The sequence below is a fragment of the Rhinichthys klamathensis genome, unplaced genomic scaffold (genome assembly GCF_029890125.1).
Source record: "Rhinichthys klamathensis goyatoka isolate OS25496 unplaced genomic scaffold, OSU_Roscu_1.1 h1tg000354l_1, whole genome shotgun sequence".
Classification (NCBI taxonomy): domain Eukaryota; kingdom Metazoa; phylum Chordata; class Actinopteri; order Cypriniformes; family Leuciscidae; genus Rhinichthys; species Rhinichthys klamathensis.
Window position 1 is genome coordinate 447,446 of NW_026606864.1, and position 24,528 is coordinate 471,973.

Consider the following 24,528-nt stretch of genomic DNA (forward strand, 5'->3'; position numbering starts at 1 on the left):
TTCTACATAATGGTAATTTGTACTATAGGCTACTATAGTCTCTTTTAAAAAGGCACTGTTAATAAATGTTTGCTTGTTTATAAAAGCAACCAAGAAAAAGGCTGAGAAAAAAAAGAAAAGAAAAACAAACAGGCGGTGGTCCTGCACCCCCACATTATACCCCGGCAGAAGAGCGGGCCCTTGGGTTAAATGTGAACCGACCCGTCCTGGGTTCAGCTCTTCCTCAGACACACAGCAGGGACCAGCAGCAGCAACTCCTTCATTACTGGTAAATGAACTTTAAATGATCTTACACTGTAAAATATTTTTTTGCTGCACTATAGGCCTATAATCCCAATGGCTGGTCCAGTCATATCAACTGTTAAACCTTGAGTAGGCCTAGTGATGAATTGCTTACTTGTGAAAGTGTGCATGTGTGAAACTACATGTAGCCTAGTTAATAAAAATAAAAAAATGTTGCCATGAGTTATTGATCACATTTCCCCCAGTGTACTTCATTGTAATGAAATTGTGTTTTCCTCTTTTGTGCAGTTTTAAACACCAACACATTTATCTGTTCCAAGTGGCTGAAGCATGTGCAGTAAGTGGACTTTTCCAAACTTTACATCAAAAGGAAAAAAAGTACAACACTTGGCCCTTTCCCCACCAATGCACAGGACAGTGAAGAAACTCTCTCAGATGACTGTCTTTTGGAGAAAGTATCTTTAAATAACTTTACTTAATTTACACTTGAGTACCTATTATTTCTGAATGCAATATGTGTTGCAGGAGTCCACATCTACAGAAGAGTCTGCACAAAGCAGTTATACAGAGGTGGGCAGTGTATACTTTTCCTTTTATTTTTTGTTGCATAAGGCTTGTGTTGACAGGTTTAACCCAAGCCCCCCTGGCCCTAGAAAATAGAGTATTTTGGGGGGGACAACTTAAAGAAAAAAAAACTGGCACTATAGAGTTAGAGATAGAGTTACTTCAAAGGAACTTCAGAGTAAGTGCTAATATATTATTTCACACAGAGTACTATTGCTGACCTTATATCTCTTATTGCAGGCAAAATATGACTTGATCACTGGCTTTTCTTTACAAAGAACAATTTAAATAAAAAATCAAAGAACTAAGCATATTTGTCTTGTCTTTTATTAAACATTTAATGAAATGTTTTATATTTTTGCTGATGGTGGAAATGTTGTGTAATATGGCACATGTAATGTCACAGGCCCTGTCAAGTGCAACCCTCAGGCTTTTCAGACACTGAAATCTTCCCTTTAGTTGGCCAAAGTTCATTTCATTGTGTGACCATCTCTTGGCTAGAGCTGCATTGTAACTGTGTATGTAATACAGTGAGCTTGATATTTTACTTTTCCTTACCATGTTCAAGTAATGTGGATAAATGTGAATCTCTGTGCTTCCACATTTGTGATACGGAACAGTCACACACCATCTAGAGATTTTAGTCTGTCAACTGCCTTTTTTTAAATTTGATATAATATTACTAATCTGGAATATTAAGAATTGTAATAGTAACTTGGCTGATCCCCCTTTCTGTTCACAAAATCCCCTTCATAGAGGCCTTGATGGGAACATGTGTGCAGTCTATTGACCAATCACATTAGTGAAGCCTGAGGGACATATGTGTCATATTAATCGGCATGTTCATGATTGCATGATCTTCATTAAAAATTATAATACCTGCGTTGGCAAAAAAAAAAAAAAAAAAAAAAAAAAAAAAAAAAAACCTGCTATAGCCTACAACCTTGGGTCTAAACTGGCTTGGAATTGCCACAAAAAAACACCCTAAAAACGGCTTGAGCGCCAGGGTAAACTTTGTGAATGACACGACAGACAGCACTTATCAAGTTCTCCACATCTCCAATAGTTTAAAGGAAAAGAGCCACTCGCAAATAATATCAGGACAATGCACACAGTTTGTGCTGTTATTAAAGGCCGACTCCGACGAGACGAACATTTAATGTGCGTTTCCAAAAAAATAATTGATGTAAATGACATGCTCACGAGTCATGAGAAAAATTATATCTCTCAAAAAGTACACTATCGCGCTGCGTTAAAGACTTCTCGTTTCACCTCCGCTTATAAAGGCGCGATCTAATCCTGTTTACATGAAATAAGCCTGCTCACGAGCAGGTTCAAGCTGGCGCACCTGTTGCTATGACAGCAAGTCTAGGATGAGCTTCGAAGAACCAAACGATCCAAGATAATGCCAAATCGCCAACAATCAAATCCAGCTAACTGAGTTAGCGACGTACGAAGAACGAGCCCCAGGACCACAATGCCACAGACGAGGTAAATACAACAACCAGAAAATTTCACTTCTGATTTGTGTAGAGAATGAAAGTAGCATAGAAGTCTATTCTGCACCAGTATCTGATCTTCACTGTGCTTCTTTGTTTTGGATGCAAATTACAAAAGATCAGTTTGATGCACTTCACAACCAGCATGAGGAGACGCTTAGAAAGCTGAACAGATTAAACCATACATCTTAAGATTTGAGCCTTGTTCAAAGGTAAAAGACATTCACTACACACATACTGTAAATAAGCACAATTACTCAAATAAAGAGAAAATGAGTCTAAAATAATAAATAATTAATTTGTCTCTACTTCTTTCCCAAAAGACAACACCGGTTGTGCACTTTGTGTCATCCACTGGATTCAAGGTCTCATTTTTTTAAGTTTCTTTTCACATGTTGACAGTTAAAAAAAAGAAAAGTGAATAATACGTCAAAATTCTTACATAAAACATCCATGAAACCTTTACATTGTGCAAAAGGTTATTTATAGTGGAGGTTATTTATTAACACTTTCCCCGACATTGATGTAAATTTCCAGCTTTCTGTGTTTTCACTGTTATACGGTTGGGGCGCTGCACACATCTTCTGAAAGAGTTCTGAATCTCCTGATCAAAACACATGTGAAGATGAAGCAGAAACAAGTGATAGCACATGTAATCAGATGTAGGCTATATGTAATATAATGCGATCAACAACAATAAACAGCACAAATCAAAACGGCCTAATGTTACTGAATGAAATGTTGAACCAGGACGAGCTGTGGGACTGTGAAGCTTTGGGGGTGTTGATGGACTCGATCTATTCCACTCCAAAAACACGTTTTTCTCAGCCTTTTGCTCTGTGATGAAGTTCGGCTGGATTGCCCTCTAGTGTCACGAGAGGGCGCTCCACTTCTGCACTGGCTTCCCTTGGACTGTTTTCGCACACACCCTGAACTGATTGCGCACACCTGTTTCCACTGATCACTCTCACACCTGCATCAAGTTTCTCACGCAGCTCCACACTCATTTATACCCCACTCTCACTATCACGGATTGCTAAGTCTTGTTTCACTGTTGTGTACATCTCCGAGCGTTTCTTTGTCTAGTCTGTTCCAGTCTGTGTATCTGACCCATCGCCTGTTTCCCGGATTCCGTTTCTTCTGCTGCCTGCCTCTGACGTCCCGCCTGGTTATCGGACTCTGAGTATTGTCTTGTCTCCTATACTGTGTTTGCTGTCTGTGACCATTGCCTGTCTGACTACCCTGTGAATAAACTCACGCTGCATTTGGATCTAGCTTTGTCTGGTTGTTCATGGCATGCTCAAAATGTTGCTTTTTTTTTAATGAAACTTACCCACATTCAATTGTTGATAAAAAAAAATATATATATAAACAGAGGGTCTGAGCAGATATTCATACAACAAAATATTCTGGGGGCCATGAACATTTTGTGAAAATGATCAAAAATGTTGGCGGTGGCTGGCAACTTTTTTTTTTTACGCTGGTGCAGAAAAAGGTCGAATATTTTTCATACTAAGAAAAAATTGGATCACTGAAAGGTTCTTTGAAGAAGAAAAAATGCTTCTGCTATGACATCAAATTTCTATTTCATTTTAAAATAATGAGTCTCAGAACAAACGGGGGGAGGGGTCATGCAAACTTCTTCATAACTACAATTAGACAGTTAGAGTGCTGTTCTGCACTCTTTTTTTTTTTTTTTTTTTTTTTAAGTTAAAGCAGGAGATAAAAACTATGTGACTTCCTTATTCTGAACAAACTGGAGCAGCACTCAAGTCTCAGCGGACACGTCTTCTACAGGCTCATGAAATGGGTTCAGTCTATGAAAATACTGCTATCGCACTTTCAACAGTTTCTTCAGATGAAAAACGCTCTCAACACAAAGGTAAGGCTGGGGATATGCATTTGTATTTCTATTAAGATTTAGCAATGCAATAACTGTGTGTAAGTTTTATGTTCATTCAACCATTATACTTTTGGCAGATGCTTTTGTCCAAAGCGGCTTACATTACATTCAAGGTATACATTTTATCTATTCATGTGTTCCCTAGGAATCAAACACTGTGAACTCTGTCATTTAACCCTCATATTGTGTGTGGAGTCAATATGATCCCAATCGACTATTCCTCAGTTAAAATAACATGGTTCCCTTCATCTCAGTGGCATAAGATTTGGTGACTTTTTCTACAATATATAGACACACACCAAGCTTATTATAGTGTTACATTTTTTAATTAGTTTTTATTTTAATATCGTTTTCAATTTTGCTGTAAATTTCAGTTTAGTTTTAGTAGTTTCATTACAGTTTTTTTACAGTCGCTAGGACACATTTCTCAAGACTTTTTCTTTTTCACTTTTTCAAAACTCTTCACACAGTTCTCCTAACCAACTGTCAGCTCGGCACAGCACATTCAAAATGCACTAAAACTACAAAATCACTTTGTACATGTCTAAAATCAACAAATTCTTCCATAACTAGCAAAGGTTGACAACAGCCAACAAACACACTTTGTCACCCACAAAACAATGACCTAAAAAAACACTAACAACAGGTAACTTTATTTCCTAAATGCTTTCTTTCTTCTACCTCTCTACTGTTTAGAGTTCACTGCAATATATGTTACTAGAATGAATTAGACATGATGCAGTTAGCTTCAATACATTATATATTTTATGTTTTTGGAGTAATTCCAAAGTACAAAAGTTTGTATACACACCATCCACCGATACAGATACAATAGGAATCAGCTGTGGTTGGTCCAATTGTCCAATTGTTTTTATACCATTTAATTTTTAGATTCAAAATATATTTCATTACAATATTACTGTAGAAATGTGGCAAAATGCTGTCTTATTCAGTTTTGTATTATATAATAGTTTGAACTTAAGTTTAACAGTTTTGAAAACAGTATGCATGTGCAAATTAGCCTGTAGGTACACAGAGTTTTGGCGGTTGTTGTGTCGAAGTGAGAAAATAATTAATGTAATTTGAAAGATGTAGTCATTGAATGCATTTTGTGCCAAAGCAATGATAAATGATCCACAGTTTAGCCCACATATACTTCTGTTGTGCTCACTGTGTGAAGAGTTTTGAAAAAGTGACCTAAGTATTGAGAAATGTGTTGTAGCGACTGTAAAAAAACTGTAATGGTTTTGTTAGTTTTAGTTTAGTTTTTATTTTGTAAACACATTTGATTGTACACATTCTACAATTAAAATTTAGCAGAGCTAACAGAACACTTCCAGTGTAGACCAAAGCGAGACGCTTAATTTCAGCAAAGTTTAATGTTTGCACAGATTACAGTTAACTCTAGTGCAGACATCTTAATAGGCCTCCAAATTTAAATAATGGTTTGAGATTGAACAAAGCACCAAATAAATACAACTTAAAAGTATACAAAACTATGAAAAGTTCAGACAAACTAATTCATATTAAAGATGAAATCTTGTTAAACATGCCTAGTTTACCTTTTTCAGCTGCACAATATAGCAGTGTGACCACTGGTACATCAAAAAAACAAAAACAATACAAAAAAACCCTGCCTCAACCCTGAATGCACACAGACTCATGGGGACTCGTGTCACTGTAAAATGCATCAAGTTTAGTGTAATGGGAAGGTTTAGGGCGGGTTAGTGTAAGGAGACAGAATATACAGTTTGTACAGTATAAAAACCTGGCAACAGAGACCTTTTATGAAATTTTGCTAATTAAATTAGCCACTGAGGGCTAATTTAACAATGAGGGACCCTGCCCAGTTGGTGCATGGGAAGATGAAACTGGACGTGCAATTTTTCGGTCTGTCATGTCGCTACAAAGATTCAACATGTTGTCAAGAGTCATCTGATTTGATGAAAGGTCCATGGTGTGAAACTGACAAGCTGGCAGCAATTTGTGATGCCTGGAATCAATGGGTTAAGCATCTGCCACTGTACAACCCTGAACAGGTGTTGTGCCGAATTTCGACTCCCTGGCAAATTATTGCCCCCTTCGTTGAAGTCAGTACCTGATTGCCTAATCCTAACCCCTCCCCCACACAACTAATCCTTAACCTACCAATACTAGGGGGGGGGGAAATCATTTGGCAGGGGTCAGAATTATGTTAGAACCTGACATTAACAGTGCATGAGTGCCTGGTGCCATTAACAGGTAGATGTGTGTTCGAGCAGTTCATGCCCAGTGAGCTGGCTTAATATGAAATCAAAATCTGGGCAGCATGTAATGCCAGGACAAGCTTTGCATAGAACATGCAGGTGTACACGTCACGTCGGAACGTACCAACGAATTGGGATCCCTAACAAAAGCCACCTAAACCCCCGGACCTCCTGGGGCGGAAGATGGGACAGGGCGCCGAGACAGTCGATCACTGTTGTTCCGCATGACCCATTCAGCGAGACTATTGGATAACACTGCGAAAGCGTGCCGTTTCAAGTTTTGGAAAAGGACTCTGCGGAATCCACATCCTACCCATAAGGAGATATCATGTGGAAGTTACACATATGGACTGGCGACATAAGGGGGGCTGAGGGTGGCAAGGCAGAGTATCGTGCATTGCGCACCCTCTTGGGACCCAGAGATAGAGGAACCTGATCTTTAATTGAAAATTCAGACAATAGTCAACCATATGATGATTTTAACTGAATGGTAGAGCTGAATTCCCAAGACTAAATAAATAATTACAATTAATAAAATGTCAGGTTTGGTCAATGTGTTGAAAATGTATTCTGTTAAAGGGGTCATATAATGGCATTTTCATATAAGTTAATTTGATTATTTAGGGTCTAAATGAAAAGTTTGTAATATACTTTAATACAAAATTCTCATTAGTATTGTAAGAAAACACTAATTTTACCTGGTCAAAAACAGCTCTGTTTTCAGCACGCCATTTCAGTGCATATGCCTTTAAATGATAATGAGCTTTGGTCACTCTGCCCCTTTGTTCAGCGGGCGTTTTTACACAACACACGTGGAGTGTTGCCTTGACAACAGTTGAGGGTATATTTTGGAGAAAGAATGGCAGCGGGAGTCTCTGAGGACACATCTGTGCAACCGTATCAGTTTGTACCGGAGTCGCACCCGTAACAAGATGACGGCCCCGAAGAAGTTCGACAATTAAGGCTCGAACAGGACGTTTCTGAATGGTTGGTTAACATAATGTCACTTTGATCTATCTTTGTGTACTGGCAGGGTAGAGTAACTTAGTGAGATGTACGAACGCTATGTGTTTACTGATGTATACACACTCAGTTTGTAATAACACAATAACCATAACGCATTGTTCATTATAAACGTGGGATTATGAATTATATTGATAACGTCGTACATAGAAAACATGCCGTAATCTACCCTGAATGTAAACCTTAGCCGCATTCATCGTGAAGCGTGCAAGCGATTTGCAAAGATTAATATAAAGGTTAATAAAATGTTACACTCACTTCTTCTGGAGGAGGTGCAGCAGAAACACGAATAGTTGGTACCGATTCTTTTTTCAGGAGCAGCTTCTTAGCAAAACCAGCTTTATACTGACCCTCGTTTATAAAGCAGTCTGGTGAGAAAAGATTCGTGAATCGCGCAAACATGAACGCATTGACGTTGCTCGTGGGGAATATTCCCTTCGAAAACAAAACTCAGCCACTGCGTCTTCAGCGGTTCGGATTTAGGAACATCAAAATGACTGTGTTCGTTATTACACCCAAGAACAGAACACCACAATCGCTTAGACGCCATTCTGCTCATAGACAGTGCTCCAGCATATCAACAATGACCGCGCGGGCCGGTCCGCGCTGACTATGATTGACAGCTGGCTCACGAGCGAGGGCGGGTCTGTGTTGAAACGATGCTGTCAATCAACAATCGTGGGAGGGGCTTCCGAGCGTGTGACGTCACAAAATCGAACGGCTCAATTTGAGGCAGGGGAAAACATATAAGGAGATTAAAACAAAAACACTGGATGGATTTTTATCATTTTATGATGGTTGTGTACAGGCACTGCCAACACACATTTCAGTACAATCAACTTGTAAAAGTGCATGTACCATTATATGACCCCTTTAAAAATGTATCGTACAGAAATTAACCCAGTGTAAATTCAGGAATGGTTCCAGATGGGAATGCTGCAAAGATTCAAGATTCAGAAATCGTTTAATTTTTCTCATCAAATTTGTAATCCCAGGCAACTCCGCTGAAGTGAGAGCGAGAGAGAGAGTGAGAGAGAGAGAGAGAGAGCGAGAGAGAGAGAGAGAGGTCACTTCTTCTAAGTGGACTAAAGTTCTTCTGATTGTTCTGGGTCTCTCTCTTGGTTTTGCTCTCGGAGGTCTCTGCACTCTCGGGGTGATTTGTAAGTATAACTGATACCAGATCTCTGCTCTGTTCAGGGTTGTATTGACTGAGTTACTGTAAGTACTTCTACAGTAGCATCATTAGAACTCGCAACACAATTTTATAAAATCATACTTTTCAGCAAAGCTGTTTTATTAGACTAACCTCCATATTGAAGGCTAATTGAACTCTCATTAATTATACCTGAAGACTTAATTTACAAACTCCATTCAAACTTTGTTTTGTAGATCATTTCAGTCTTAAGTGTGCTTGATGTGGACTTTCCTCAAAAACACATTTTCCACTGCTGCTTTTGTCTTAATCAGATTATCATAAGCTTGCTGATTTCGAATCACTGAATGAGAAGCACATCATGGTTTCAAAGACACTGGCGGCTCAAGAGATCAACAGCACAGGTGAGAAAACTGTATTTCATAAACGGCAGAGCACAGACATGTTTCATTAACAGTGTTGAGTGTTCATTGAACTCACCATGTCACAAACGTTATCTGCTTGTTCTCCTGTTGTCTTTTCTCCAGCCATGAAGAAAGAGTTTAATGATCTTACAGGCAGATACAACACACTTAGAGAATGGCTGTCCTTTTCTGATGGTGAGTTCAGTTTAAAAGTAACATAAAGTGTGAATATTTCTGCACATGGAACCAGTTTAATTAACTTTATGATCTAAATAATGGCAGGTTTAATCACACTTTATTCATCTTTCACAGCTCAGTCTTGTAATCTCTCTGTGAATGGCTGGATAGCTTGTCGTGGAAAGCTGTATTTATTCAGCTCTTATAAACTGAACTGGAATAGAAGTCGAGATGTCTGTGTTTCAAAAGGAGCCGATCTGGTGACCATAACCAGCCAATCAGAACAGGTAAGACAAATACATTTAATGAATATGTTTTGATCACACAGATAAAACAAAGTTTTTAAAGGGTTTCTATTAACCTATAAATTTACCTCACATATACCAAAAACACTTATTTTACACTCTCACGTATTTTCCCCATTAGAGTTTTCTGGTGTCTAAAATTAACGAGACGCGCTGGATTGGTCTCAATGACCTGGACACTGAAGGACACTGGGTTTGGGTGAATAACCGAACTCTCAATGACACTGGAGTACAGTAAGTAGAGCAATCTGCATGTGTGATCATGTCTAGGTATGTTAATTAATGTAACAATATAAGGCTGTTTTCTAAAAATATTATTGCGAATGCATTATTGCTTGTTTGTCTCTTAAAGGTTCTGGGCGTCGACACAACCTAATAACCGGAAAATATATGATCCATCTGGAGAGAATTGTGCTGCCCTGGGAGATCTCACAGATATCAAGATTAACTATTGGTTTGATGCTTCTTGTACAACAACAACGAAAAACTTTATCTGTGAAAAGAAATATTAATTTACCTCCATTAGTGGTACTGGGAGGTCTATCATGTATATTCACAGAAAAAAATGATTGTCAGCCAATTATAGGCCTAGACATTTCAGTATGATTGTGCCAGATTTTTGTCCAAAAATATTGTTCATGAAAGAAACTGCTGCGGTCGGCAGGTGTAAGCCTTGCAGTTCTGAAAAGTTTGTCTTTGAATAACTATCTGTAAATAGCTTACAAATAAGAGTATACATGGACAAAATCTCTTTTGTTTATATATCTAAAATAACTGCAAAAAAAAAAAAAAAATTGGTGAAGTTTAAAGGGTTAGTTCATCCAAAAATTCAAATCTGTCAATGAGGTTCATTCACGTTTGAGCTTCAGCAAGAACCAGGAATTTCTGAAAACAATTTAACGACAGGTGGGACACTGTCACAATCCCGGTTCTGTGTTTATAAGGAATTTTGTGTTGAAATGTATTCTCAGTTTCCATTGTCTGATTTTTCTTCCTGTGTTTGGTTTCTGTTTATTTGATTACCTCGTTAGTTCCTGTATTTACCGTCATCAGACACACCTGTAGTTAATAGCAAATGACAAAAACAAAGATAATCCAGACCGGGAAAGAGGCAAATGGTTCACACGAACACAAAGGGCAAAACCAGGACATCCAGGAACCCCACGACCGAACACTATAAGAGCAAACAACAACTAACAAAACATGACCGAAGCACAAGGGTTTAAAGGAAATCAAGCATGATTAAAGTTATGTGCACACTTGGATTCTCTCTCTGCCTCGCCCCATTACAGACCCATTACAGACGCACATTAAATATCTCAGCTGTATCACAATAGTTCACACACTTTAACTCGAACAATAGCATACACAATTAAATTAATCACAGGCTTTCATTTGCAGTTCATTTAATATGACTAATGTATAATGTATAATTAATTCTAAAGTGAAGATCATGGTAATGCACTAGCAATGACTCTCCTATTAAAGATAATACTCCTATTAAAGACTGAATTTATTGTAAACTTTTGAGGTTTTTGTAAGGTTTTGGATGGTAATTCCTTCAGATGGATTTAGTAACACTCGAGTCATTACTATTGGGTTACCAGGATCTTCACTTTAGAATACTGATCCAAATAATTAGTTCCTTTAGAAAGTTGAGTCATTACTATCCAAAAATGAATATAATGTAAACTTAGAAAGCAATGCAAGCAGTGGCGGCGCCAGGGGGGGTCTTGGGGGGGTCTCAAGACCCTCCCAAAAAATGCTTTGACCCCCCACTCCCTTCCTGATTAAAAAATATATACAAAGATTTAAAAATGTTTCTCTTCAAACTACGCAGAACAATAATAATTAATAATTTATTAGACATGTAAAAACATATAAACATAGAATCACTGCGACGCCCCATGAACGTCGCTGCACATTGCGTCATTGCGTTCAAGGCGCTGCCGCGAGCCCGCAAGAGCTGCTACGCTACAGTTTCGTGGATCAAACAGTACCAGTGGCTTGAATATTCAAAAGACGCGGCTTTTTGTTTTGCCTGTCGTAAATTTTTTTCACAGTGTGCATGGATCCATCTGGTGATCACTCATTATATCCAGTCTCCTCAAAAACTGTCAATTTTAACATGCTATATAAAATTATCTGTGGGGTAGCCTATTTTGAGCTAAAACTTCACATACACTCTCTGGGGACATCAAAGACTTATTTTACATCGTATGAAAAGGGCATTATACCAACCCCTTTAAACTTTAGGTTTTTTTGAGTAACAAATAAGTATTTCAATCCTGATTCAAGACAATTCTGTAATTACAGCCACAACTTCAGCAGGCACAAGACAAAATTTACGAAATGGCTGAGACATCAAGATTAGACAGAGAGACGCTTGAAAAAAGGAATGAGGTGATCTGTTTTGTTATGACACAGATTAAACACTGTTAGGTAGTAGGTACATTACCGTTCAATTTGGGGTCTGTAATATTTTTTAATGTTTTTGAAAGTCTCTCATGGATCACCAAGGATGCATTTATTTGATAAAAAAACTGTAATATTATAAAATATTATAATGGAATTTAAAATAATTATATTTTAATATATTTAAAAAAATGTAATTTATTCCTGTGATGGCAAATGGCAGAGAAGAAGACAGGAGGAGACTGGACAGAAGTAGGGCAATCAAAAGGTGGTGAGATTATGAGAATAGATACTATTTTGTAAATATGTTTTCTGTCATGGGTGTGGCTATGGCAATTAAAGTTCGAGCATATAGTTTGCAAAATGCAATTGATTAATTCATTAAAAACAAAGTGGTTGATATGCTGTGTTGTTTTTTGTTGTTAAGTAGCAGTAATATGCAGTTATTAGGCGTGTCCACTGTATTTTTTGTTGGTTTTCATGAGACCAGCCTTGAAATGACCAGGACCCCCCATTGCCCCCCCAATCAAAATTGTCTGGAGCCGCCACTGAATGCAAGTCACTTAGAATAAAAGCATCTGCCCAATGCATGAATGTGAAAATGGTTCTTGCACCGTGATATTTGTCTATGAATTATATGTTGTTTAATTATACGTTTTAAATCCCCCAAAACCTGTAGATTAACATTCAAAAGACAACTGAAAACTCATCTCTTAACGGAGCACTTAACATAAAAAAAAAAAAAAAAAAAAAAAAAAATCCTTTCCTCTAAATCCTCGCTTGCCTGGCTTATGCTACTCCGAGCTATGTCTGAACTTTGTATTTTGAGCACTTCTTGCGTTGCTTTTGCCTCTTCATGATGACTCGCTTGGTTTAGTCCTCAGTTGTAAGTCGCTTTGGATAAAAGCGTCTGCTAAATGACTAAATGACTAAATGACTAAATGACTAGATTAACAACAATCTCATCAGCAAATATCCATATTGTCCGAATAACAAACAGAAGCCAAAATAGGGACATATTAAATAAATTTTATTATCCATTTTCTGAATTTCTACACTGTAGTGGCTTCTATATAGACACCATCATCATCATCAGGAAAGACTGCCGGACACCGATGCAACATAACAACTGTGTGTCCCAGCTTCAATATATAATTATTGTATGGAAAAAAAAAACAAGAAAAAAGGAAGATAAAAAAAAAACCTAGTTTAGTCTCTCTTTAGTTTGTTTACACTCAACATAAAACTGTGGCCCAGGGCAGAGAGAGCGAGTGTGTGTGTGTGTGTGTGTGTGTTTAGGGCATCGCACCGGCGGCCGCAGGAACCTGTGTGGCGAGAGCACTGGGAGACGAGATGACCGGAGAGCCGGCGATGTTGGCCATCGGCTGGGACGAGGACATGGATGTGACGCCTCCTACAGGCACACAAACACAGTCAGCATTTAGAAGCAAACACACTCGCAGTGTGTCAAGCCAAGGATCAGCTGACACTCTGACTCCTTGAAGACCTGCAGATCAATGCCTTTTAGTAACATTGTGTTTCTCATTAACACAGAAAAATACTTTTGTAATCTTAATTATAGTCTGTAATTCTCAGTTCAATAAGCATGATCCGTGCGTGCGTGATGAGGGAGTCACATGACTGACCTGTGATCATACTGGACGTGCTGACAGGAGTGGATCCAGCGGACAGGCCTGAAGTGGAGCCAATCCTCGCCTGTTCCTTCACAATGGGATCTGACACGAGAAAAAATAATAATTTGTTACATTCATACAGCGCTTATCTGGGTACTCAAAGCGCTTCACATATGGGCACAGTGATGAAATGCATGATGCAATCAATAGAGTACATAAACCTTTTATTTCAAATGAGCGAGCAAATCCTGTGTCCACATAACAACCGCTTTAGTTCCTACAGAGACATTGTTCACACTTCTCAATCATTTGATGATCACATAACTGATGTAAATGTCAACTTTGCAATCAAGGTGTTTTAGAATCAGATTGGGATATTGGTTCTGCTTCCTTGGCTATTGACTAGTTAAGAGATCCTAGACTCTGGCATGAGGAGCACAGCAGTTGATCTTCATAGTTTCAGTAGATGAAGACACTCACAGAAATAAGGGTGCTCCATGGCCTCGCGGGCGGTGAGGCGAGCTTGGTGGTCGTAGCGCAACAGTTTGTCCTTCCTGGAACGCTTCGGTACTGACCAGGTGCTGGTTCTCACTGTGGACAAACTGTTCCCACCTTTTCTGGGAATGTCTGGAGAGAGATAGTAATTTCCTTAAAGTGAGGTCAAAGTATTACTTGCATAAACACAATCACACATTTCAACGTACCTTCCTAAAATGTCGTTGAACCGTGGGTCGAGCTCGATGTTGTATTTGTCGATGTAGTCGTAGAGGTCCTCTGTGCCCAGGACTTTGGCAATCCGTATAAGCTGGACAAAGACACAGTACTGGTTAAAAACAGCAGAGGGCAGCAGACACACATCAACAGATCAAACCAGCTGACAGCCTGAAGTCAGCGTTACACTAGTTCCCTACCCAAAAAGCCATTTTTCCATTTGCTGTTGGATTATTGCAGAAAATTTCGAGTTCGGTGACCAACAAAAGTGTATGATTCTTGCCTGTTTTATTCATCATGAAAACCTTCACAAATCAAGATAAATTTTGTCAATTTTGAAGTATGAATTCAGGATAGTTTGCATTGCAAGTACGGGCATAAAGCGGAAAACTGAGTAGACGAGTTTTCCTGTTCGGTGATGATGTTTAATGTCCCGTAAACCTCTGTAATCCAATTTTAGCCACCTGTTGATATTTTGTTTTTTAAATCTCAAGGGGGTATTAGTGATGTATTTTATGTCATAGAATAAAATCTGAAAATATCTTGAACTTGTGTTCACCAGGAACCTTATTTTAGGCCTTTAACCACAAATCCATTTAAGAACCCCATTGACTTCAGGACGTAGACCAGAAGTGCTAAAATGCACTTGTTTTCAGGTTTCAGCCTACAAAAAATTATATAGGCTACTTATAATATTATCCTTATAATTGTGTATATAGTTTTTATTTTTATTTTACAGGTCCATACATTACAGTCAATGATACTACCTGACATACTTCTCAATAAGCCATCTGCAAATGTACATCAATAATCCTCAAAAAAAAAAGAAAAGAAAAAGAAAAGCATCACAGGCTTGGTAAACAGTACTAAAAGAAGCAGGGACCCTTTAGGCCTTCATTCTGCATTACATACACATAATCATTTTTAGACCTAGTAAAATCAGAATGAGAACTAAACAAACATGTTGGGGTAAACCTCAATGACTCATAAAGCTTTTTAGAGAAAAAAAAGAGAGAGAGAAAAAAAAAGGAAAAGGGCACCAAAATCCACTTTAAACAAATGATGGGCGTAATGGAGTGATATACGTTATCCATCTCTCCCATCTTTTCAAAAAGGTTCCCTGTTGCAATCTCAAAGCAAAAGTAATCCTTTCCATTTTGAAAATATCGTAGATAATGTCAATCCATTCCTCCACGGTAGGTTTTCCCAACCCGATCTCACGACCAATTCGTCCGAATTTGACGAGTGATTGAAAGATGGCTAATTTGTAACAATTCGTACGACCTCACTCGTACGAATTAGTAAGATTTTTGCTAAATCGTACATATTTGACGAGTTGCCTAATTCGTATGAATTCGTACGAATGACCTACCCCTGACCCCGTCCCTAAACCTACCCATCACGTGGGTTTAGACAAATCGTACGAATTCGTACGAATTAGCCATCTTTTAATCACTCGTCAAATTCGGACGAATTGGTCGTGAGATAGCGTTGGTTTTCCTGGTTTTAACCACCTTCTAGTAATAGCTTTTCTACTAGCAGCGCTTAGGATCTGAAATAAGTATTTGACATGAGAAGAAACATTTTCTGTTGTTAAGGAACCTAAATATAAAGACTTAAATTTGAATTGAATGTCCATCTGAAAAATGCTTTGCAAAACTTTATGAACCTCCCTCCAAAATGGAATCAATAATGTACAGGACCAGAAAATGTGAAAATGATTTGCTTCGAGGCACCCACATTGTCGCCAACATGCCGAAGAATTGGTGTAGTGCTTCTTTTGAGCTGGAGTAATGACAAACCTTATAAGGTTTTTCCAGCAAAACTCTCGCCATAAAGATGAACTGGAAGTTTTCCACTGTATCTCACATAATTTCTCCCAATCTTCTTCCTTTAGAACAAAGTTTCCTTCCTGTTCCCATTTTTGCTTTACATACAGTGAGCTACCTTTTGTTCGTTGTATCCCCATGTATATTCTTGAGATGAGCTTCCGGTTAGAGCCAGCAAGATAAGCCTCTATAAACACTTTTAACAGAATGTCATCCCAGCCTACTATTGTACACCTCTTCTGCATTTGGTCAATATAATGCCGGACCTGAAGGAATCTGTAAAAATCGTCCTTATCTAAGCCAAATTGCCTCTTCAGATTTTGAAAGCTATTCATAGTCCCCTTATGCAAAAAAGTACAGTATGCTGTTAAACCTTGCGAGGTCCATCTCTTGAATCTTGCGTCCCATCTATTAGGCAAAAAATCTGTATCAAATGCACACCATCTCAGGACCTTTACCCCCTCCTTCAGGTTACTTTGAGCTATTACCCTGCTCCATATCTTAAGTGACAAACATATCCATGGGTTTCCCAATTCCTTTAATTTGTACAACAAGTCCTTGTCCCCAATTGCAGCCTGAATTGGAAATTCATCTGACATAGCACCTTCAATCTCCTTCCATCTAGCACAGTAATCTGGGTTGCACCAGCATATTAATGGCCTCAGTTGAGCAGCGGTATAGTAGTCTTTTAAGCATGGGAGAGCGACCCCGCCCTTGGTTTTTGTCAATTGTAAACTCTAGTATCTAATTCTTGGCCTTCGTCCCTGCCAAATGAGCCTTGAAATATGCTTGTCCCACTCCTGAAATTGTTTTCAGGTATATCTAGTGGAAGAGACTGAAAGAGATACATCAATTTCGGCAAAATAACCATTTTGACAGATTCCACGCGTGATCCGAAATTAAGAAAAGGTAAAAGATCCCATCTCCTTATGTCTTCCCTAATTTTTTTGTTCAAGGGGAGGTAGTTAAGTGAGAACAAATTTGTCAAGTCTGTTGGAATGTTCACCCCCAAATATCTAATTGAAACCGAGTCACCATTTCAAATTATACTTATTTTTCATATTTAAAGAAGGGCTGTAATTAAAACAAAGAATTTGTGTTTTTGGAACATTCAGCTTATATGCAAAGAAGGATCCATATTGCTCCAATAGCCGTGCCAAAGATTGCTCAGGGTCAGTTAAATACACCAGTACATCATCAGCGACCAACGAAATAATTTGTTCTCCCCCATGCATAACGATTCCTTTAATATTGTTGTCCTGAATGATCCATTGGCTCAGGGGCTCAATAAAGATTGCAAACAGGAGGGGGCTAATTGGGCAGCCCTGTCTTGTTCCTCTTTCTAATGAAAAGGGGTTAGAGACAGCCCCATTTATTTTAATTCTTGCCCTTGGGCTATCGTAGAGAGCTCATAAAGTTTTAATAAAGGTACTATGAAATCCAAATTTGTCCAAAACTTTATACAAAAAAGACTAATTTACACAGTCGAAAGCTTTTTCTGGCGTCCAGCCCCACTAGTACTGCATCTAAATTATATTCTGTTATATGGTTAATTACGTGTAAAGTCCTTCTTATACTATCTTGAGTTTGTCCTCCGCGAATAAAACCTGTCTGGTCAAGACTAATAATTAATGGTATAGCAGTCCCTCTATTCGTTTGGTTAGTATATAGGTAAATATTTTAGAATCCTGGTTCAACACGCTTACTGGTCTAAAATTACCGCATTCAGACTTGTCCTTCCCCTTCTTCGGAATTAAAGATATTACCGCCTCCCTCCAAGAGGGAGGTATACTGTTCTCTTTAAGAACCCAGTTAAAGGTGGACTGCAGCACAGGGGTCAAAGAACCCTCCATGACTCTGTACCATTCGGAAGGGAACCCGTCCGGACCTGGAGCCTTATTTGGTTTAAGATGCGATATGGCTGAGCGAATTTCTTTCTCTGTTATTTCTGCTACGAGATTCCTACTTTGTTCATTATTCAATTTAGGCAGATTGATTTTCTGAAAGAAATCTTCAATTGTCTCTCCATCTATTTGAGGCTGGGAGTATAGCTTTTTATAATAATTTTCAAAACAATCTTGTATTTCATTTAATTTGTAATGCATAGAATTAGTAATAGGATTTTTTATTTTATGAATTGAATTCTCTGCTTGTTGTTTTTTCAGCCTATATGCTAATAATTTGCTGGCTTTCCCGCCCCCTTCATAATATTTCTGTTGTGTAAAAATTAACTTTTTGTGTATTTCCTTTGTATAAATCTCGTTTATTTCGTTCTTTTTCTTCCTAAGTAGCTCTCTATTTTTTTGATCATTTGTGTCTTTGTGGTGTTGTTCCATTTGTTTTAGTTCTACTTCCAGCTTAATTAACTCTTTTTGTCTTACTCTCTTTAGGTGAGCACTGTATCCAATTATCTTCCCTCGAAGCACAGCTTTAGATGCATCCCATAATATTGGAGGGGGAACTTCCCCATTGTCATTCTGTTCTAAGTATTCAGCAATATCCCTCTTAATTTGTTCCTTCATCTGAATCAGTACAAATGTGTTTAACCTCCATAAGGTGTCTTTCGGTACTGTTCAAGATTTAGTTTTAAATAAATGGGGCTATGGTCTGAAAGGTCCATGCTCCCCACATCGCAGCTAACTACCCTGTTTAGAGCAAAAGTAAGAAAATAATCAATCCTTGAACATGCCAAGTGTGGATTTGAAAAAAAGGTGTAGTCTCTCTTTGAAGGGTTTAATTCTCTCCAGATATCAATTAACCCAATTTCTTTCATAGACAGATTGATCTTTTTACTTATCAAATTGGGCTGGACTGTGTGTGTATTTGAGGTGTCCAGTTCGGGATTTAGTCTAATGTTAAGATCCCCCCCGCCCCCCTGGCGGGGAACGGCGTCTGAAATCGGATTTTATTCTCCTTCAATACCGCTTTTGCTTCGGCATACTCCCTTCGCTTTTTCAAGACATCCGGCGCGTAATCGTGATCGAGATTGACTCTTTTCCCGAGATGTTGAAATCTTCGCTTTTGCCAGGCCATTCTCAACAGCTCTTCTTTCATCCTGTAGCTTGACATCTTGACAAGGATGGACCTCGGCTTGGCTTCCCCAGTCGGCCTCGGCATCAAGGCGCGGTGAGCTCTTTCCACTCGAAGTTCAAATGTAGCTAGAAGCTCCAAGCCCTCCCGCAGCAAGCGCTCCACATACACCACCATCGATGGGGAATTTTCCTCAGCTCCCTCTTTAACGCCGTGAATTCTGATATTTTCTCGTCTGGAGCGGCCCTCTAAATCAGTCAGCTTAGCGTCCAAGTGTATCTGAAGGTGTAGCAGCTCCTGCACGGTATCCTCCGCCACTTGTAACCGTGTTTCAGTCGCGTCAATCCTCCTCTCCGCTTCTTCAATCCTAGTATTGGATTTATTAATTTCTTCCCGAATCGCATTCAGCTGCTGACTGCTGTCTTTTTTGAACTCTCTCAGCTCTTTAAGTATGAGGCCACAGTCCCCGGTCTCACTTTGACCCGCTCCGAGTTGCGTATGCGTATCATCATCATCCTCCATTACGCTGCTAGGCGATGAAGTTTGACTAGCTCCTTCGACGTCAAGTAACTCCGTCTGCTTTGACTTTTTATTTTTCCCTTTGGGCATTCTCAAAACCCACTGTCTTAAAATCACACTGTGAACTAAGTTTGTTTCTAAATATTCGGGCTGTAGTAGGTAACTTTGTCCGAAATTGTCGGGAGCACGTTCTCTAAGCTGCCATCTCCTGGTTCGTCAAACCGGAAGTCAGTTATGTAATTTCTATATAATTATATATAATAACAATATATTTTAGGGCTGCAACTAATGATTATTTTGATAATCGATTAATCTGTCGATTATACAGACTCGACTAATCAAATTCGTTGTCGATTATTTTCATTATTGATAATGGACAATTTTATCATTTAGTTATTGCAGCCCTACTATATTTTATATTATTGTAATTCATATACTTATGAGTATGCACTTTAATTTATGCAGATTAATTTAATTTCTTACATATGGTAACCCTCGTTCCCTGAGGGAGGGAACTGTAGTGTATTGAGTAGAATGCACTTAACCGGTCCAATACCTGGTGAGACGCAGGAGGAGCCCGGCCCGGAGTCACCCCACAGTGCCCAGAACCTCCACGCACCACAAGCCCCACCCCATGTCAGACATTCCGAACACCGCCGGGTCAAGTGGCCTGCTGCCAACAAGGAGAGAGAGTGGCTCCAGTTCGATGAGGACCTGGACAAAATCCTTGAAGCTACTGCAAGGGGGGGTGTAGACCAGAAGCTGCGGGCTCTGTCAGCAATGATCATCAGCATCGGAGCCGAAAGGTTTGGTATTAAGGAACAACAGCTGACCAGAGGTGTGGCAGAGCCAAACCGACGGGAAGTGAAGATCAGCCAGCTAAGGAGTGAGCTCAGACTGCTTGGGCGGCAGTTTAAGCAGGCAAGGGAGGATGAAAAGGCTGGTCTGGCAGAACTCCGCCACACCCTGAGGAAAAGACTAACCACCCTCCGGCGAGCTGAGTGGCATAGGAGGAGGGGCAAGGAGAGAGCCAGGAAACGTGTCGCCTTCATTTCTAACCCTTTTGGATTTACGAAGAAGATCCTCTGGCAGAAAAAAAGTGGCCATCTTGCGTGCACTGAAGAAGAGGTTAACAAGTACCTCAGCACCACCTACAGTGACAGTGCAAGAGACAAAGACCTCGGGCCATGTAAAACGTTGATAACTCCGCCGGAACCCACCTCGGAATTTAACATCAGGGAGCCAACTTTGAAAGAAGTTGAAGAAGTCGTCAAGGCTGCTAGAACTAGCTCCACACCAGGCCCGAGTGGAGTGCCGTATGTCGTCTATAAGAGGTGCCCCAGACTCTTGAAGAGGTTATGGAAACTAATCAAGGTCATCTGGAGGAGGGGGAAGGTGGCGCAACAGTGGCGACACGCAGAGGGTGTCTGGATCCCGAAGGAGGAGAACTCAAGTACAATCGAACAGTTCAGAGTCATCTCGCTCCTCAGTGTTGAGGGCAAAATTTTCTTTAGTATTCTTGCCCGACGCCTGACGGAGTTCCTTCTGAGGAACAAGTACATCGATACCTCGGTGCAGAAGGGGGGAGTCCCAAAGATGCCAGGATGTATCGAGCATACAGGAGTTGTCACTCAGCTCTTACGTGAGGCACGTGAACGCAAAGGGGATCTGGCAGTCCTCTGGCTCGACCTCGCCAACGCCTACGGGTCAATCCCTCATAGGCTGGTAGAAGCCGCACTTGACCGACACCACGTTCCAGACAAGACAAAGCACCTCATACTGGATTATTATAATTCCTTCAGTCTGAGAGTCACCTCTGGAACGGAAACATCTGCATTTCATCGGCTTGAGAAGGGCATTATCACGGGATGTACTATTTCCGTGATATTGTTTGCCTTGGCGATGAATATGCTGGTGAAGTCTGCAGAGGTAGAGTGCAGAGGCCCACTCACCAAGTCAGGCATACGGCAGCCCCCCATAAGAGCATTTATGGATGATCTGACGGTGACCACAACATCGGTTCCGGGGTGCAGATGGATCCTCCAAGGGCTCGAGCACCTCATCAACTGGGCTCGGATGGATTTCAAGCCAGCTAAGTCCAGGTCCCTGGTGGTAAAGAAAGGGAAGGTTACAGACCAGTTCCGCTTCTCACTAGGAGACATCCAGATACCATCTGTCGGAGAAAATCCAGTCAAGAGTCTGGGTAAGATCTACGACTGCACCCTGAAGGACACCGCAGCTCTCCAGACAACCACCAACCAGTTGGTAATCTGGCTGACGGCTGTGGACAAGTCAGGTCTGCCAGGTAAATTTAAAGCCTGGATCTACCAGCACGGCATCCCGCCCCGACTGCTCTGGCCACTGCTGGTCTACGATGTGCCAATTACCACCGTTGAATGCTTTGAGAGGAAAGTCAGCAGTTCCCTGCGGAAGTGGCTAGGCCTACCACGAAGCCTCAGTGACATCGCCTTGTACGGGAGGAAGAACAAGCTAAAATTGCCCTTCAGCAGTCTGAAGGAAGAGTTTATGGTAACCCGATCAAGAGAGGTGCTACTGTATAGAGACTCCAGTGACATCAAGGTCTCTGTGGCAGGCATAGAAGTCAGAACCGGCAGGAAGTGGAAGGCCCAAGAGGCAGTAGACCAGGCTGAGTCACGGCTGCGACATAGTGAGCTGATGGGGGCAGTGGCATCTGGACGGGCAGGACTCGGGAGCAATCCAAGACCTCGCTTTAACAAGGCCCAGGGGAAGGAAAGGAGGCAGCTGATTCAAGAGGAGGTCCGAGCTGGGGTGGAAGAAGTCCGCTGCAGCAGGTCAGTAGGGATGAGGCAACAGGGAGCATGGACTCGATGGGAGCAGGCGGCAGACCGGAAAATATCGTGGACAGAATTGTGGAAGTCTGAGACACACCGGATTAACTTCCTGGTTCAGTCTGTCTATGATGTCCTCCCCAGTCCATCCAATCTCTTCCGCTGGGGCCTGGCAGAGACACCACTGTGCCCACTCTGCCAGAGAGGAGGTTCATTAGAGCACATCTTGAGCTGCTGCTCAAAAGCACTGGGAGAGGGGCGCTACCGTTGGCGCCACGACCAAGTACTGAGGGTCATTGCAGAGGTTATCAGCACTGGGATCGCGTGCAGTAGATACCAGCAGCCAGCAAGGCAGAACATCGGCTTTGTTAAAGCTGGGGAGAAGCCACACCAGCGCCTGAAGCAATCAGGGGGGCTGCTGGCAACAGCACAGGACTGGCAGCTGAAGGTCGACCTTGGGAAACAGCTCAAATTCCCAGAAAACATCGCAGTGACCACACTCAGGCCAGACATTGTCCTGGTGTCAGAAATAACAAGGCAAGTGGTCCTGCTGGAGTTGACTGTTCCCTGGGAGGACCGGATGGAGGAGGCTTTTGAGAGGAAGAGGGCCAAGTATGAGGAGCTGGCAGGCGAATGCCGAAGCAGGGGGTGGAGGACCCGATGTAATCCCATCGAGGTCGGGTGCAGAGGATTCGTCGGCCAGTCACTGATTAGGGCCCTCAAGATGCTTGGAGTGGAGGGACTGCACATCAGAAAAGCCATCAAGAACATCACGGACGCCGCCGAAAAGGCGTCAAGATGGCTATGGATCAAGCGGGGCGATCGGTGGATCTTACAAGCTACTCAGACACAAGCCAGGGTCTGATCAACCCTGGCTGGGTCGCCTGGGCGAGGGTGTATGATGTTGTGAGACCCGAAACACCCAATGAACCCAGGATACATCACTGATGATGTGTCTGAGTTGCACCAGAGGTGTATTTCAAGAATAACAGTAAACTCAGGAATAAGCACTACTTGGCCACTCTAGGTTAACTCTGGATTGAATTTGGTTGGCCAGCATGTTGTTCCATGTTGCACAGTAAAAATACAAAAGAAGAATGTTCATCGTTGTCTCGACTCTGATTATTGTATTTTTTAAATAGACAAACACAACAATTGGCGACGAGGATTTTTGGTTATCATATGGAAGCGCTGTCTCCTAGTTTTTTTTTTCTGGATGGACGGTTTTTTTTCTGGGAGATGTGATAAAAAGGAGATGAAAACACCGCCTCACTGAGATTGAGAGGTAGATTCAGCACAAACCAGTAAGTGAATTAAGTAAGATGGCAGGATATATCGGAAAGAGCAGTATTTCAAAGCTAATGACATCGATGATGAAAAGCGGGTGTCAGTGTTGTTGAGGGCGATAGGAGGGAAAGCATATGCTCTGCTGAGAAGCCTCACTGCTCCCACAAAGCCTGCTGATCTTAGTTTTGACAACGTTGTGAAGATAATGCAAGAGCATCTAGCACCAAAACCGCTGCTCATTGCAGAACGATTCAGATTTCATAAACGGAATCAGAATGATGGAGAGTCAATCGCAGTTTATGTAGCTGAATTAAAGAAATTATCAGAACACTGTCAGTTTGGGGACGGACTAAATAACGCACTGAGAGATCGTCTAGTCTGTGGCATTGCACAAGAGAGTATACAGAAGAGATTGCTCTCTGAGGCAGATCTAACATACAAACGTGCAGTTGAAATTTCTGTCGCCATGGAAACGGCTGCCAGAGATGCAGTAGAGCTGAGATCAGGAGTGAAAATGTCTGTAAACAAGGTGACCACTGCAGGTAAACCTAAAAGAACTATGCAAAAAGTTGAACTGTTACCGTTGTGACAGAGGTGGACACAAAGCAAATCAGTGCAGATTCAAAACTGAAATGTGCAGAATATACCATATACTGGTGAGCCCATAATCCCTCTTGGGGTGATGCCTGTGACAGTAATGTACAATGATCAACAGAGTGAATTAGATCTGTACATAGTACGAACAGAGGGACCAGCACTTTGGGGACGTGACTGGC

The 24,528-nt window shown here is 40.8% G+C and overlaps 2 protein-coding genes across 2 annotated transcripts; both read left to right on the top strand.

Moving 5' to 3' along the window:
* The first annotated feature begins 8,477 nt into the window (after positions 1-8,477).
* Positions 8,478-9,755, top strand: LOC130069066 (C-type lectin domain family 4 member F-like). Its single transcript, XM_056232762.1, has 5 exons — positions 8,478-8,638; positions 8,946-9,035; positions 9,159-9,230; positions 9,348-9,499; positions 9,639-9,755. Exons 2-5 carry the CDS (start codon positions 8,993-8,995, stop codon positions 9,753-9,755), a joined length of 384 nt encoding a protein of 127 aa, XP_056088737.1. The 5' UTR covers positions 8,478-8,638; positions 8,946-8,992.
* Positions 9,756-20,189: 10,434 nt separating this feature from the next.
* Positions 20,190-23,330, top strand: LOC130069067 (uncharacterized). Its single transcript, XM_056232763.1, has one exon. The coding sequence runs from the start codon at positions 20,190-20,192 to the stop codon at positions 23,328-23,330; it is 3,141 nt and encodes a 1,046-aa protein (XP_056088738.1).
* The last annotated feature ends 1,198 nt before the right edge of the window (positions 23,331-24,528 follow it).

What these genes read in the sequence shown, in the direction of transcription:
- LOC130069066 (XM_056232762.1), top strand. Translation starts at nt 8,993, where the DNA reads ATGGTTTCAAAGACACTGGCGGCTCAAGAGATCAACAGCACAG. An exon ending in ATGGCTGTCCTTTTCTGATG is followed by an intron (nt 9,231 to 9,347) that starts GTGAGTTCAGTT and finishes CATCTTTCACAG; the next exon opens with CTCAGTCTTGTAATCTCTCT. An exon ending in TAACCAGCCAATCAGAACAG is followed by an intron (nt 9,500 to 9,638) that starts GTAAGACAAATA and finishes TTTCCCCATTAG; the next exon opens with AGTTTTCTGGTGTCTAAAAT.
- LOC130069067 (XM_056232763.1), top strand. Translation starts at nt 20,190, where the DNA reads ATGCACTTAACCGGTCCAATACCTGGTGAGACGCAGGAGGAGCCCGGC.